The sequence below is a fragment of the Pristis pectinata genome, chromosome 26, assembly GCF_009764475.1.
Source record: "Pristis pectinata isolate sPriPec2 chromosome 26, sPriPec2.1.pri, whole genome shotgun sequence".
NCBI classification, from domain to species: Eukaryota; Metazoa; Chordata; class Chondrichthyes; order Rhinopristiformes; family Pristidae; genus Pristis; species Pristis pectinata.
The window spans coordinates 15,048,861-15,066,227 of record NC_067430.1 but is presented as its reverse complement, the minus strand read 5'-3'; the positions used below and the strand labels follow the sequence as shown (position 1 = coordinate 15,066,227).

The following is a 17,367-nucleotide window of genomic DNA, read 5'->3' as shown; positions in this document are numbered from 1 at the left end:
CCTAATCAGATTGTTTTAATAATGACTTCAGAATCTTTTGAAGTTATGTAAGCAATCAATACTGATTTTCCAAATTGGTTAAGTTTTGTTTTCTATCCAACTTTGCAGATAAATTGGTGCTAGTTAATTTTAGTTTGATAATGAGAGTGCTGGAACAAGGGGAATGAAAGAGTTTGAAATTCTACTTTGGCAGATGACAATGAACTGGGTTCCAACCTCATTATACAAATTCATGTGTTAGCAATTCCCTGAAAGACATGGAAAATCCTGTGACACTATTTGAAAATGAGCCCTAGATTTCCCCTGATCTCTTGACTATTATTTACCCTCAAACCAACACCCTCATCCTCAATTTTCAATTATCTGATAATTTACTTCATTGATGTTTTTGCAGTCTTGCTAAATTGGTCTTGATTTTTCCCCATGTGACTGTATTGATTACCCTTCAAAAAGGATTTCTTTGGATGTGAAACATATGGGATATCCGCAGGTCTAAAAAGTGCTATATAAACGTTCTTTCCTCTTGGCATTAAATTGAGACAACACAGAAAAAGATAGAAATGAGGAATTGATTTTGGATGCATGCGAAGTTTAAAAATTGAGGTATAACCTTGAGTAGAAATTTCTTAAAATGGATTTTCCACTTCTCTACCATGTCCTAATAACGTTTTTAATTGAGTGGGTTTTTAAATCTGCTCTTTGCCAATTGATTTCTTTACAAACCTATGTTAGGAAGTACAGAATGATGTCTTGATGGGAACAGGAAGTTTCTAAAAGACGTGTAGCTTAAAGCAAATGAGGAAAACTATGGCAGCTGGAGTTCATTGTGAGAAACACAAGGGCATACTCTTTGAATCCTGGAACAAAAAAATCAATGTATTTTTGAGACAATGGGAGGTAAGAAGCTGTGGAGGGAAGTTTTGGATATCTACGTGCACAGATCGTTAAACGTTGATGTAAAGATATTAAAATAATTTTTAAAAATCCAGCAAAATGTGAGTTAATGGGGCACAGAAGAGAAGATGTGATATTTGTGTTCTACATCATCTACCTTATTTGGAATAGCACATTTCATTTTGGGCACTGAATTACAGGGAAGATGTATTGAATTTTTTGAGGGGGATTAATCAAAATGATACCAGGGCTTAAAGGGTTAAATTGTGAATCCATGCAGTATTAACTTGACCTATATTCCCTTGAGTTAAGTAGTTGATGGGTGATCTAACCAAAGTGTTTTCAATGATAAAGGGATGCAGAAAATATTTTCTCTCCTGGTGGAATCCAGAACAAGAGTCTATCTTAAAATTAGATCTAGGCCATTTAGAGGTGAAAACAGTACTTTTTCTTTTAAAATATAGTTGCATTCTGGATCTCTGCCCTTCAAAAGGCTACGATGTCTATTCAGTTGATATTTCAAGACTGACTATCTTGTTTGTCAAAAAGATTATCATATTAAAAGAAAAGCAGGGAAATGAGTTTAGATACATATTATCCATGATCTAATTGAATAGCAGAAGAGACTTGAGGGGATAAAAGACCTAACTTTGTTCCTATATTTCTGAAAGTGACGATTTCCAGGGACCTAAACAGCCTTCCCGGATGAGGCAGAGATTCATGAGCACCACCCCCAACCTGTTGTATTTGGTGCTTGCATTGTGGCCTCCTCTGCATTGGTGAGACCAAGCATAGACTAGGCCACTGTTTTGCAGAACACCTGTGCTCTGTCTGCAGTGGCCATCTTGAACTTCCAGTAGCATGTCATTTCAACTCCCTTTCCCGCACGGACCTGTCTGTCCTTTGCTGCCACAGGTAAGGCCAAACAAACGAGAAGAACAGCACTTAATATTCCACTTGGGTAGCCCGCAGCCCAATGGTATGAACATTGAATTTTCCAATTTTCAGTTAACCCATGTTCCTATCCCACTCCTACCAGTCTACCCAGGGTCTCTTCCTTTATTCACCTTTTCCATCCCTTTCCCCCCACCCCTTCTCATAACATAGACTCATCATCCTCCCTTACCTGGTTCCAGCTATCGCCTACCTGCCTCTGTCTTACCCCTTTCACTCTTGTATATACTGGCTATCTTCCGTCCTGACACAGGATATCGGCCCGACATGTTGACCATCCCTCTGCCTCCACATTGCTGCTCAACCTGCAGAATTCTTCCAGCAGTTTAATGTTTGCTCACTGGTTGGTTTGTCTTTTTAGCTCAGGAACATAGAGATGCTTGTAGTCCCTGTGAATCAGATCAATACCAACCAGAACCTCAGTTGCAGGAAGCCTTAGGACATTTCAGTATATTGTGTTGCTCTATAACAGCAAAATGTATTACATATTGTGTTAATTACAGTTTGGTATTGCATAAGATGTGTGGTCAAATAATGCTTTTCACAGATCCACTGTTGGATCTCAGATACTGTTTGGGCAATCTGCACATCTTTTCTCCCTACATTTGTACTTCAGTTCATCTTTGGGGATCCTGTTTAAGGCATTATACAAGAAGAATGCTGTAACTGGACCTGTCTGCTTAAAGAAAACCTACCATAAAAAAATCATGTTCTTGGGAATAATGTATTTGTGATTTGAGTTGAAATGTTTAGGTTGGGATGTATTCTATGTTCTAGTGCTGCTTGTATGAAGAATCTCTCTGTGCATTGTTGTAACGAAGGTTGTTAGTGTGAATGTGCAGCCATTGTTCTCAGCAGACCACCCATCTAATGCAGCATAATGAGTCATGTTAATACATTTGTATCTTTTTGTTGCTTTTTTTGTTAGTAATTGTATGAATCATGGAAAATGTTTGGACACCAGCTATCGAGTTGCTTGCAGCTGCGGAATTGGGTCTTTTGAAGAATCCCATGGCCTGATCAATACCCCTATTGTGCACCAGCCTGCAGGGCCCAGAGGCGTCCAGTTTCATGAACTCCTTTCATAACCGTCCGCCACCAAGTTACTACTATAATGTGCAGACAGATGGCCAAAGAAATTATGCAGCAGTAACTTTGATTGTAGTCTCTGGTGCTGAAAATCAATTTTTTTTATATAAAGTTTCTAACTGAGGAACTGAACGTGGTTTTACAGTATGCAACTGAGATCATCTGCTGTCACAATGAACTTGAGAATATTTTGAGAGTTCATTCACTGTTTTGAGTACAGATATGAGCTACAGCCTCACTTATGATGGATTTCCCTGTCCAGTCCAACTCACAGAGTGTTTGTTTTTACAGATGGAGAAGGACGAGAATGTGAGTGAATCATCGCCTCACATTGCTAATATTGGAAAGCTGGTAGAGGTAGGTGCAGCAGTTCTCTACGTATTATCGGATGAGGAGCTGAGTGAGTGGCTTCTTGCGACACTTGGTGCATGTATATTGAACAGCTTTCGTCAGCATTAACAGCAGGCCATAGAAGTGACAAACTACATATGTTGTAAAAGCAAAAACGCTGCTGATACCGGAATTCTGCAATACTAATAAAAAATACTAGAGATATTCAGTCGGTCAAGCAGCTTCTGTGGAAAGAAAAAAAGTTAATGTTACCAGTCAAACATCTTTCAATAGTACTGAAGCATTGTTTCTCTCTGCACAAATGCTGCCTGACCTGCTGAGTAATTCCATTTTTGTTGTTTTTACATCAGTTTTAATTTGTTTAGCCCATTTTTCCTGCATTTTCTGTATTTATTTTTAAATGGTTATTATTGGTTAATTTACAATCTAAATACTTCAAGTGACTAATGTACTTGAAATGTTGACTTGAATGATTTGGTGACAACTGTCCTTAAGTTGTGTACAGAGCTTCCATCAAAAGGATCATCAAACTCAGTTGCTACAAAATTTGCAATCCCAACTTTCCACCAGCCAACTTGTAAACTTCAACTTAGAGTAAATGAAAATCTGTAACAAAAATGGAAAATGCAGGAAATACTCAGCAGCTCAGGCAGCATCTGTAGAAAGAGAAACGGTTAACATTTCAGGTCCAAGACTCTTCATCAGAAGTGGAAAAGAGACAAAGCAAGTTAGTGGAGAAGATGGGGAGGGATGAGTATACCAAGGATAGGGTGAGACCATGTGACTTAATGTTAAAATCAGATTAAGCTTCTTTGTCTGTGTAATGTGTTCCTAAGGTTGTGGGACATGCCCAGCAGGCCAGACTATACAGTAAAGGAAAAATTGAACCAAAATGATAGGCAGAAGCAGCTAGCTCTGATACAGGAAAAAAAATGTGAGTTACCTAAAGTTGGAAGATTTGATATTGAATCTTGAAGGGCTCCACCACGCCCAGACAAATGAGGTGTTCTTCAAGCTTGCACTGTGACAATACGGGGGGCCATAGAGGGAAAGGTCAAAGTGGGAGTTGGCTGGCAATTAAAGTTCCACCCCCACCTTCTCTGCTACCTAAAACTAATGTGATTTTTGTTTTCTTTCCCAATGCTAAAGAAGGTTTCCAGACTTGAAACACTAACGGTTTCTCTTTCCACAGAAGCTGCCTGACCTGCTGAATGCTTTCTGTATTTTCTGTTTTCATTTCAACTTAGTCATAGTCATAGTTCAATCAGTGCTGACTAAGTAAGCTGGCTGAGCAAACATTACTCAGATGAAAGAGCTATTCAGTAAACACAACATGCATTATCCAAATTACAGTGAATAAATATAGACTTCAGACACCCATTCTTTCCAAGGGAGGAAATTTTTCCAGGAGTTGAGGCCATTGATCATCAAAAATTTTGCTTCCTCAATCTCTTGCACGATGAGATTTTAATCAGTTTCTATCATTTTCAAAGCAGTTGAACTGGATTGATCCTCTGAACTTACATATTTTTGAGAATGTATTCTATACCTTGACAGTAACTAGCTCTTGTCTGAGTACAGTGCAAAGTGAATGGCACATCTTATTGATGGATTCATATTCACACACTTTCCCCATAATAAAAACATTCTTCATAACCCAGCTACCTTTTAACCTTCCTCTTCCGAATTTGGCAATCATTTTTATGAATGTTGTTCAAAACAAGGTTACTGCATGTTTTTGTGCTGATTGGTGAGATGTGTGGTGCAATCTTGAATACTGAGTCACTGCATATGATCACTGTTTGTAACCACAAAGAATTTAATTAATTTCTTAATCATGCTTTAAAAAAAACAGATACTTTGGATGTTGGTTTCGAGCTATTTAAGGCAGGTGGCTCTGAAATTTTGCATGTTTGGAATCTGCTATATAAAAGAAAAGTTCCACAGCAGTGTTTTCTTTTTGGTACCATGCTACAGAAAAGTAAGTTGCAGGTATATACTGATAATTTTTAATGCAGTAATAATGGTCAGAATGTTTGGATACAATAACCAGCTTACTGACAAAAAGATTGGATGCCAAGTGATCTCACTCTATTTGTTATAGACATTTGGAGGCTGGTGAGCTGTGTAGCCATTGATGTAGACTTTATAAGAAAATAATTGTAAAGAGGGATGTAAGTTAATTAATGGAAGACATGATTAACAGTTGACCAATGAACCGGTAAAATAAAAATTATGCTTTCATTGGTCAAAGTCACATTTTTCTGCGATGTGAAAAAATTCAGCTTGAAGCATTACAAATGTTTTGCACCATCAGGATAATAACTTTGTTTGCCTTCATGGTGTGCAGTCTGGGAGGGATGACATCACTGTGGCTTGTCTGTGTTCTGTAGCTGTACTATAAAATTTTCCACAGAATTCTGGCTCATACACAAAACATATTTATTATTTCAGAAGCCAAAATTCTTTGGAAAGTTCAATAGCGCTGCTACAGAGCCCAAGCTGGCTACAATGAAATTGACCTAACGAGAAGGCATTGCATGTGAGAAGGACTAATAGTGTCCTCTTGTGGTGAAAAGAAGTTGCACCATACCCAGTCAGAAAGTGTTTCAAGCCATATGAGAACCTGTTTCATTTTCCTTGATTCTTTTGAGAACTACAAATAAAAGTGGATTGTGAATCTTCCCATCATACAGGCTTTGGTGCTTCAAGAAGCTCTTAAGTCTCAAACGAATGAAATATTCACAATAAAATCCAAGGGGTTTGAAGTTGGAACACGAATCATGTTATCTAAAAAAAAGAAAATGAGTGCACCAGTGAGATCCACAGTGTCAAATGTCTGAAATCTACCAATTAAAGTTGGGAATATTGAAGGTCTAGTTCGATGCTCTTCTGTGATTTAATGGTTGTATTAGAATGCTAGAAAATTGGATGGATGAGTATACAGGGATCAATAGGAAACATGATGGTTTAATTTTTATTGCAGGGAGTAAGAGGTCAGAAGAAATGTTGCTGTTGTGAGGTTCCCTCTGCGTTCATAATACAATGATTTAAAGTAGTTTATTGAATTGTAAGGTAAATTTAATGTCAGGCAAGAGGAGATTTAGGATTTAATGTATTGAACTGTAATGGTTTATCTGGTGAGAATACTTAGATTCCACTGTTGTATTGATGGAATGGAGTTGATAATGCCTTCAACTTAAATAGGTGAATGGGCTAGCTGGTAGATGTGCCCACAGTATTCTTGTCAAGATACGAGAAGGTTCCCAGCACCTTGGTGATGTTGTATATTAATGTCAAAGGCTCCCTCCACATGGTAGAGCTCTAGGTAATATTTCATACTGTAAGTACTCCACTACCCTGATTGCAGACAGTCCTTTAAATTCCCACATGGCTTAGAGATTGGAGCCAATGTGGTGTATCTCCTAATTGATGTAAGTTTTTTTTTCCCTTTTTCAAAGATTGAACTCTGAAATTCAAAAAGTGAGCCAAATTGCTTTGGCCAGAAGTTACACTTATCTTTGCTCTTTATTCTTCAACAAAGAGCGTGATTTTTTTTTCGTGTATGTAGGTCCTTTCTTGAAAATGTATTTTTGCAGCCAAGAGATTGGTTGCCTACACTCAGCTCTGGAGCATCTGGACAGTAAAGACACCTACGATGGACTATTGTTTATTGACTACAGCTCTGCCTTCAATACAATAATCCCAAGCAAGCTTGTCACCAGACTCTGAGACCTAGGACTCAACACCTCCTTCTGTAACTGGATCCTTGACTTTCTAACAGACAGACCGCAATCAGTGAGGATAGGCAGCAATACCTCCAGCATGATTATTCTCAACACTGGTGCCTCACAAGGCTGTGTCCTCAGCCCTCTACTCCCTATACACTCATGACTGTACGGCCAGATTCTGCTCTAACTCCATCGACAAGTTTGCAGATAATACCACCATTGTAGGTCGTATCTCAAACAGCAATGAGTCGGAGTACAGGAAGGAGATAGAGAGCTTAGTGGAATGGTGTCATGACAACAACCTTTCCCTCAATGTCAACAAAACAAAAGAGCTGGCCATTGGCTTCAGGAACAGGGGCAGTGTACATGTACCTGTCTATGTCAACGGTGCTGAGGTCGCGAGGGTTGAGAGCTTCAAGTTCCTGGGAGTGAACATCACCAACAGCCTGTCCTGGTCAAATCACGTAGATGCCACGGCCAAGAAAGCTCACCAGCGCCTTTACTTCCTCAGAAGGCTAAAGAAATTTGGTTTGTCCCCTTTGACTCTCATCAACTTTTACTGATGCACCATAGAAAACATCCTATCTGGATGTATCACGGCTTGGTACGGCAACTGCTCTGCCCAGCACCGCAAGAAACTGCAGAGAGTTGTGGACACAGCCCAGCGCATCATGGGCACCAGCCTCCCCTCCTTGGACTCTGTCTTTACTTGTTGTCTTGGTGAAGCAGCCAGCATAATCAAAAACTCCACCCACCCAGGACGTTCTCTCTTCTCTCCTCTTCCAGCGGGTAGAAGATACAGGAGCCTGAGGGCACGTACCACCAGACTTAAGGACAGCTTCTACCCCACTGTTGACTATTGAACGGTTCCCTTATACATTGATATGTACAATGACCTCACAATCTATCTTGTTGTGACCTTGCACCTTATTGCACTGCACTTTCTCTGTAGCTGTGACACTTTACTCTGTACTGTTACTGTTTTTACCTGTACTACATCAATGTACTTTGTACTAACTCAATGTAACTGCACTGTGTAATGAATTGACCTGTACAATCGGTTCGTAAGACAAGCTTTTCACTGTACCTCGGTACAAGTGACAATAATAAACCAATACCAATAGAGGTTAGTTACAGATATGCAGATCAGCAGGTGTGTGCTGCTGAATGCTTGTTCACTCAGTATCAGAAGGACTTTCTAGGACGCAGAAAATGCCAAACGTGGGGTCAGTGTGTCTCCAGTTTTAGTTTGGCTCGTGTTATGCTGCTCATTACATGGAAGAAAAGAGTATCTGGCAGAAACCAAATTGAGGCTTTGCTACCATTTTGTTCTCCTACCCTTGAGACCTTTCTCATGATAGGGGAATGTGGCACCTGAACCCTGGCATCTCCATGATGCCACAGTGAAGGTTGTAAGTTGATACAATGTTGCTCTGGCAACATCTGGTAGAACTCTTAATACTTGGAAATGGTTCCATTAAATACTGTTGGCCATGAATAAGGTTTAGCTGGAAAACTAAAGAAAATCTATTAAGTGTGAGAAACCAATTTGTATATCTGGCTGATGGATTGATACATGTTATCATTTCTCTCATAGGATATGGAAAACAAGATCAGAAGTACATTGAATGATATCTACTTTGGGAAAACAAAGGATATTGTGAATGGACTAAGGTAATGTATGAAATGCTATTTCTATGTAAACTTTGGAACTGTTTTAACTAACATGTCCCCAAATGATTCAGACATGTTAATAAAAATTGGCTCCAATGGAGGATATTAGAATGTCTAACTCAAAGTTTTGTCTTAGCAGTAGATTTTAATGAAAATCTTAAAAAGGAGGGGAGATGGAAAGTTTTAGGATGATCCTGGAATGTGGGCCAAGGAGGCTGAAAGCACAGAGTAACGTGGGACAAAGAGATGGCTCGATAGCAGCCTAGAGTGAAATGCACAGAAACCTTGTGTGTGCACAGTTGGAGGAGATTAGAGGGTGTGACTGGCAAGGCCGTCAATGAACTTCAAAACAAGAATGACATTTTTTTACATTGGGATCAAAGGTTCTGAGGATGACAGGAGAATGTCACTTGGTTTGGCTTGGATATCAGCAACAAAGGTATGGAGTTTGTGATGGGGCCAAAGTCACAGGATTTGATCTTTTTGATGTTTGGCTGGAAACAGTGGAGTGTAGACCAAGAAGGCATGCTGTTGACGGAGATGTGATAACCAAGACTGGATAGAGAGTGAAACCAAATGAGGTTGATCCTACCATTCTAGGCCACAGAGATCTGTAGTCAGAAGTGGTTGGTCTGGCCACCTGTGTCCAAAGGCTTGGGAAGTGATAAGGCATGGTGCACCGTAGTCACAGTCACACATGTACCTTCGGGATACTAAAGGGTTAACATTCTGTCTTCTGGTTCATAATGTTAGCTGCAAGATTTCAATTTAGGAATTGAGGCATATTTTCCAACAAATTGTTTATATAGCCCTCCTGAATTTTTGGTATTCATTCATGGTAGGCAAGTCTTGCCCTCCCCCTCCCACACCTGAGGAAACATTGTGGAATATATTTTTGGCATTTTTAATCAATTTGAACCTTCCTAAACCTCAAAAGTGTGCACACTCAAATTTGTATGGTGATACCTCATTTCTGAAATTTTTCTTCATGAGTGATTAAGAGAAGCATAACCAAAAGTGGTAGGGCATTTTTAATCAATTTGAACCTTCCTAAACCTCAAAAGTGTGCACACTCAAATTTGTATGGTGATACCTCATTTCTGAAATTTTTCTTCATGAGTGATTAAGAGAAGCATAACCAAAAGTGGTAGGAAACAGACTAGCTTCAGAGTGCAGAGAAAGCTGGGAGCATTCCCCTGACTTGTAGACAGCTGCGTTGTTTCATCTCAGCTAGTGAGAGGAACAGAGGGAAGGTCCACTCCAGCCTTGCAGCAGAGCTCCTGTTCAGGTGCAGATTCATGTTCTTGTACATGCAGCAAGAGGCAATGTTTGAACATTGTTATTCACTCGGGTCTCATCTGACGGGAAACAAAGTGCAATGGTTGACTGCTTTTTTTGTGACTGGAATGATGTTCCACAGTGCTCTGTACTGGATCCCTTGATGTTTATGGCACACATCAGTTACTTAGACTGTAGGGGGAATGATTAAGGACTTTGCTGATGACACAAGCATAGTCACATAATCCAAGAGTAGTGAGGAAGAAGGATATAAACTGAAGGAAGATATCAATGAGCAAAGGTAAGTGGGCAGGAAAATGTTATAGGGGGTTCAATGCAGCTAAGTCTGAAATGGTGCATTTGGGTAAACTGAGCAAGACAAAGCAATGCACAATAAGAAGGATAATTGCAGAAGGTGGTTATGAAAGCATATGGGATTCTTCCAGCTAACAGCTGAGGCATTGAAACACTTTAAAAAAAAACATTGGTTAGTCCACAGCTATGGTCTCAATTAAACCTTGCCTTAGCTTCTTCTGTTGGAATGGGAAGGAAAGAGATTTTTTTCCTTAGCAAAGAGATTAAAAAGCAGGGAGCACACATTTGAAGTATTTCGGGCCAAGTTAATGGGAAAGATGAGAAGAAACATTTTCCCTCGGTGGTGGAGCCCTGAAGCACACACTCAGTAGTAATAGTAGTAGTCTGCAGTTAAGTAGTACTTTGATATATTCTTGAAGTCCAATGCCCTACAAAAGCTATAGACAGAGTTCTAGAAATTGGGGTTAGGCCAGATAACTCTTTCTGTGCTAGCATGGACTCCTTGGGCCAATGGCATTCTCCCCTCCTTAAATTTCTGTAATGCTGTCTATGATGTAAGGTGATTTTTGCCTTCCCCTCATTGGGACTGAAGCTCCAGCTCATAAGAGTCTTTGTTTAGGGAATGTATTCAGAGATAAAGATGCCCACTAAAGATAAAAGTTTCAAACAAATAATATGTCTTTTTTTTAAATGTGGGTATCCTGATATTCTGGTTAGGAATTATAATGGAGGGGTTTAAATAAACAGTGGTTGAAGTATAATATTGAAATATTCAGACATAATTTAGCTAAGGAGCATTGGCTTCACATTTTTGAGCATATTATCCAAAATAGGACTTTTGTTAAAATGAGTTTTGTGTATGAAGAAAGCACTGTTCTTAAGGTTTGTATGTATCTCTTGGTTTTATTGATTTTTTTTTAATGTTTCTGGATTACTTCTCTTTTTCCTTTACTTTCATACAAAAATAAAACATTTTTATAGATCAGTTGATGATTTACCAGACACCCAAAAGCTTAAGCAGTTACAGAGGGAACTGTCTCAAGTACTGACTCAGCGCCAGATCTTCATCCAGCCTGATAATTAAATGCCCAGGTATCTGCCTGTGAGGCTTAAAATGTGATTAACCACCACTTAACTGGGCTGAAATGATCAGCCTTTATCATTGCATGAACTTTTATTGGTAAATCTAACCCTTAACCCACCTCACTCAAGGCAACTGCTGCTTTTTACTGCAGAGTGAACACAACACTTGCAACACGTGGTCTGTGAAAGTGCTTCAATAACTTTAGATCTTGACATGCAGTTGTGTTGAAAGTTTGTGTATAATTTTTCAGTTGAGAGCTTTTATAAGGATGTTCTAAGTACTGAAGGACCTTTCATTTGATACACATTCATGCTTTTAAACTAATGACTTCCATGAGAGATTATTAATTTTCATAGACTATTACTAATTTTTTAATTTTGGGCAGTTTGAAATGCAGAGTTCATCAGTCCTGCCACTTCCAACTAAAGTTTTAAGTACTGTCTTCAATGGTAAATGCATCGTCCTGCGTATAGCAGAAATTTGTTCACATTGTACATTTAATGTAGCAAAGCATCTCAATATCTCTCATGGTTCAGAGACAAATCCTAGCAGAGGAAAAGTGTGATTACTGAATCATACAGAACAGCTACTGGACTTGTACAATCAGTTGATCTCTTGGAAATAGGAATTTGGAATTGGGGTCTAGGGTTGTTATTTCCTATTTGCCATCTAACTATTTTGTTGTAAAGTGTGAGGCAGAGATCAAGGTTGCCTATGCAGTCTGTGTTCCAAAAGTCTTCTGGTTTCATTGTCAATATCATAGTTGCATAAAGATCTATGAAGTGCATTTCACCAGGATGCAACATCTTCATGAAAGAGAAAAATAATTTATTCTCCAGCTTTGCCACTTCTAAAAAGATACAGCTAATACATTAATCAAGTTAAGATTTCAATTTAAATCTTAGTTTTAATTTGGTACCATTTAGTTCAGTGTGTAAGTTCTATTAGAATTGGCATTGTCTATTTGAGGCCATTGCTACTGCCTACTTTGCAGGGTGGCTAAATGTGACTGGTCATGTTTTAAGTTCTTGATCAGTGTTTAGTACAGAGAAGTGGGATATGGGTCCTCTGTGTGACTGCTGGGAGTAATTAGTGAAATGAGTTGAGACCTATTTTGATTCATGAAGGAATGATTGAGTCCCCCAGCTTATTAATTCACTGACACTGAGCATATGTCTCAGAAGAAAGTAGGGAAATGCTGTTCATTAAATGCACAAAAGATGCTGCATCTCACTTGAATGTAGCTATTACGATGTGAGATGGAAATCCTGTGTGTGCTTAATTGAAGAATAACCTTGATAATCTGCTTGCTGTTACTTGGCAAAAATAAAACAAAAACCTTGATGGAAAAAAGTTGCCAAATGGATGTCATATTAAACTAAATGAAGTAATTGCACGTGAGTTTAATATTTTGGGAGTTCCCTGCATGCTGGTTGTTGCATGTAGTGGAACTCAGTAGAGGCTTTAAGTTGTGCATGACAGTGCCTTTAAAAAGGCCTTAAAAACTCAGCAAGGAGAATTCTCAACATGTGATTGTACTTCATGACTGACTACTTACAGACTTTTTATTTAAAAAGGTTAACTTTTGTATTTCAAAACAAATGATTGTTGTGTAACTACTTGGCTCTTCTGGCCCCTAAAATGACCAGTATCCAGTAGTGAATGAAAATCCTTCACTATTAGCTTTCAACTTTTGAATAACTCCTTGCACACAGAAACCCTACAGCTGAAGCCCTGGTACTGGTACATGTTGCTACTGTGTGTACACAAGTTGCAAAAAGCCTCTCACCCTAAGTCAGCGTTAGTTCAGTTACATTCACTTTTTTTGCATTTCTGATCAGCGTAATAATCTCTAGGTTCTCATTTTGTTGAAAAGGCTTGTGCTGTTGGACCAGTATTTCATTTATTTGGTTTTCTTACCCGAAGCTCCTTTAAACTTGCAATTCTGTATGTTCTCTCAAGCCTAAATTGTTCCTTAAATGTTAGGGCTCAATATCAGGCCAGTCACCCCATCTGTAGAAGTACCAGTGATGTGTTCAGTGCTCAGGGTAAAGGGGAGCAGGGCCAGGGTTGGCTGCACCACTTGTGTGGCACTTCTGAGAGAGGGAGCAGCATCCATGCTATCTGCCCAAGCTTAATATTTGAACCTAAAATAATTGCTGTTGACTGAAGAACAAATTTTCTCTTTCTAGCTGGAGTCTTGTTTCCTATGCAATTAGACTTCTAAAAGCACTGATGTTCAGAAAATTGCAAGGGAAACCTTTCCCTTTTGGATGAAAAGTCTTGATCTTAAAATGGTTAAACACCATTGACTGAGCCAATACTAATGCCAGGATTCCAGAGTTTGTTTCCATATGACTCCTCACAAAAAGACGCTTGTGTGGGATCTCCAGTGAAGGAAAGCACAAGTTCACTGCTATCCAGAGGCCGTTAGTCTGTCAAAGGTGCAGTTCACTTGGTTGTACCATTTCTCTGCATCATCCATGTTGCAACCATGACCACAAAAGTGTGTGAAACTTCATTTCTAAGTTTAATAATATGCTAGAATGCTCAGGTGTCCAGGATTTAACGTGTGCAGATGAAATTCTACCACTGTTCAGATTATTTAGCATAAGCCTCCTGTTTTCCGATGGGAAAGTATCAAACTGTGGATTAACAGGAGACAAAACGCACAATTACTGTGGCACTGGCCACATTTTTCTTTCCACCTACAATTTGAACGATCATTCTGAATTCAATGCCTAAATTACTAAAATTAAATGAACTGTCCTCATGCAGTTTAGTTTTCTTTAGGTTGGCAGCTGAGATAAAATTTACTTAGTGCCTTGGAATATTTTGATAACAGAAATAGTTCTTTAGTTGGATCCTGGTCTTGATAGAATAAAATCCCTCTCAACATGTTGAAGTTGATTAACCTTTCTGTCACTTTGCTTCAAAAGCTTGTGTTAGTTTTCAGTAGACCACAAAATACCACCAGCCATACTTCTTGTAGATTTATTGAGATAACACTCAATATTTGCATCTGTACTGGACAGCAGATGAGAACTCAAGGAATCTATTTGGTTGATGAGATTTGTGACAAATATTGATGAAATTTCCATTTTTCACCCTTTCCTAATATTCCCTTTACAGAGGGTTCATTCTAATTTAGAATATTTGTTCAGTAGAATCTATCTAAGCACTAAGACACACTAATCTGACAGTAAACATACTCATTCCCTCTTCAGCAGACAGGCTGATACAAGAACATCACAAGCAGGAGTAAGCCAGTTGGCCCCTCAAGCCTGCTCTGCCATTCGATAGGATCGTGGTTGATCCAATCTTGGGTTGAGCACCACTTTCCTGCTCTCTCCCCATACACCTAGACTCCCGTATGGTTTAAATATCTGTCAATACTCACCTTAATATATCAAATACTCTACCTCTGCAGTTTTCTGGCTAGTGAATTCCAGAGATTCATGATCCTCAACGAACTCTGCCCCCCTAGTTGTAGATACCCCCACTTGGTAAACATCCTCTCAGCATCCATCCTGTCAATCCCCCTCAGAATGTCAAATATTTCAATAAAATTATTTCTCATTGTGATCTCATGAGTGTAGGCCAGCCCTTCATCCTGGGAATCAACCTAGTGAGCCGCCTTTGCACTGCTTCCAATGCAATTGCAATCCATCTTGAAATATAGAGACCAAAACCACATGCAGGATACCAGTTCCATCAACGTCCTGTAGAGTTGCATTAAGACTATCCTACGTTTATATTGCATACCCCTTATAATAAGAGCTAACATTCCATTGGCCTTCCTAATTACTTACCTGTATGCTAACTTTTTGTTTTTTTATACATCAACTCCCAGAACCATTTGTAACGCAAACATTTTCCAGACACGTTCCATTTAAGTAGTTTTTGTTTGTTCATTCTTTCTTTCAAAGTGGATAACATTGCGTTTCCCCACATCACATGCCACCTGCCAACTTTCTTGCCCATTCATTTGTATTCCTTTGTGGCAACTTGTTAGCCTACCTGCCTTTGTATCATCAGCAAATTTGGATCCACATTGTATCTACTGTTTCCCTTTTTCACTCCCTATTTGTTACACCCCAAAGAAACTGCAGCAGATCTGTCAGACATGATATCCCTTTGGTAAACTATATTGACTTGTTTATCTTATTTTTGGGGGGAATTGGCAAGTTGGATACTGGGAGGATATATTCCTTGTGAAGGTATCTACAGCTAGGGGCAGAGTTTCAGAATGAGGGGTCAGGAATGAGGAGCAATTTCTCCTCCAAGCATCACAAATCTCTGCAATTCTCAGAAAACTATGATGGCAGTGTCATTGAATATATTCATGGTGGAAATTGGCATATTTAAGCTGCACAGGAGTTGGGGTGCAGGGAGAGAACAGGAGAGTGATGTTGGGTTGTCTTCCTGCTTATTACATTGTCAATGGACTCCAACGTTTCCCAATAACACATGCTAGTCTAACTGGTCTATCATTTCCTGTTTTCTATCGTTCTCTCTTAATCACGGTGCTACATTGCAGTTTTCCAATCCTCTAGGACCTCTCTGGAATCTAGGGAATTTTGCATGTATCCTAGATTTATTTTCATTTAACAGTCATATCAGCAGAATTTAACAGGATCTTAGTGCAAAAGAGTGAATTTTCCAAATGACTGTTTTTCCGAAAACAAACTGTGCAGATTCGTGTAGTGGGTCTAAGTATGTACTGTAGGCCAAAAAAACAGGAACAGTGCAAAGGGTGAAATGGGGAATGGAATGCGCAGCTTGGGATGATTCAGGACATATAATGAGAAGCATGTTGAAGTCCAAGAGATGAAAGAGCTAAGCTTAGGGGCTGTTGTAATTGCACACCATGCACCTGTGGTGATATCACCTTTAGTCATCCTTGCTGCTGTTGTTTTAATACCACCAAATTGACCTGCCGATTTGATTTTCATGGCAGAGTGTTGTGCAGTCCTTCATCTAGTTAACTGTTGTTCATTTGTTTCACAGGTCTGTGGCATCACTTGCAGACAGATCAAGCCAGGAAGCTCTGATAACTAATTTGGCAGAAGCTTTGAAGAAAAGACAGCAGCAACCTTATTGATTCTTATAGCTAACTGACAAAAGCAAAGCACTGTCAGTTTCAGTTACGTTATTTCTTATTTCTTTTGTTCTTTAATTTGTCCCATTAAAAATTTGCCTAAACTATTCTTGTTTAAAAGCCATTCTAACCCTGTCCGAATTGTATAAAATGCTGTGTTTTAGCTTGTAAAACCTACTTCAAACTATACAAAAGCTTATTTCTGAATCAAATATGAGGAACATTTACTAAAAGGCATCTTGTACTTTCATTTTTATTGGTTAACACAACACCGGCCTAGCATTTTTTTTTGTTCAAAGACACTGGTTATGCCTATGTAAAATGTAAAGCAAGGAATAAAATCGACCTGCGGACAACAGTGGTGGGATGGAGACCCAATCTCACTGGAGCATCATGTTATAATTGCCATTTGTAACTTTCCAAGGAACAAGGGTTGTATGTTCAGTATTGTACTATAGAAAAGATATGATATAATTGTCCTGAAATTCTACAAGTTCTAACATATTGCCTTTAAGGTTTTCCCGTGTCAATATTTTAAAGAATGCAAGGGTTTCTTTTGTAAAGCTTAAACATTGAAATGTACATCTTGTACTTGAACCTCCAACCTAAAAAATAAATAGAACTAGTAAATCACAACAAACAGCACTTGTGTGTTAATTCTCTTTCTTTTCAGGAATGCGTTTCACTTTTAAAAGAAACAAATGAAAATAAATAAACCATTCCAAGTCAACTCCCCTGTACAGATAAATCCTGGCTAACCTGCACTTCATTTATCTTGTTCAGTTCCATATTGTGGATACCATGACCTAATAAAAATTCATACTACTCAGTTCTGAAAACCTCAATTATCCTACTATCCATAGATTTCTGGGAGAAGAGAATTCTATTTTTCTATA

At 38.8% G+C, this 17,367-nt stretch overlaps 1 protein-coding gene across 2 annotated transcripts in view; it reads left to right on the top strand.

The window, feature by feature from the left end:
• capzb (capping actin protein of muscle Z-line subunit beta) overlaps positions 1–17,111 on the top strand; it is an 88,842-nt gene extending 71,731 nt beyond the window's left edge. Inside the window, exons 7-10 of one of the 2 annotated variants that reach the window (XM_052039189.1) lie at positions 3,229–3,294; positions 8,617–8,693; positions 11,268–11,378; positions 16,381–17,111. In XM_052039189.1, the coding sequence (XP_051895149.1) occupies positions 3,229–3,294; positions 8,617–8,693; positions 11,268–11,370 (246 nt within the window). In that variant the 3' untranslated portion in view covers positions 11,371–11,378; positions 16,381–17,111. The remainder of the gene's footprint in view (positions 1–3,228; positions 3,295–8,616; positions 8,694–11,267; positions 11,379–16,380) is intronic. The other variant, XM_052039190.1, reaches the window with a different exon arrangement.
• The last annotated feature ends 256 nt before the right edge of the window (positions 17,112–17,367 follow it).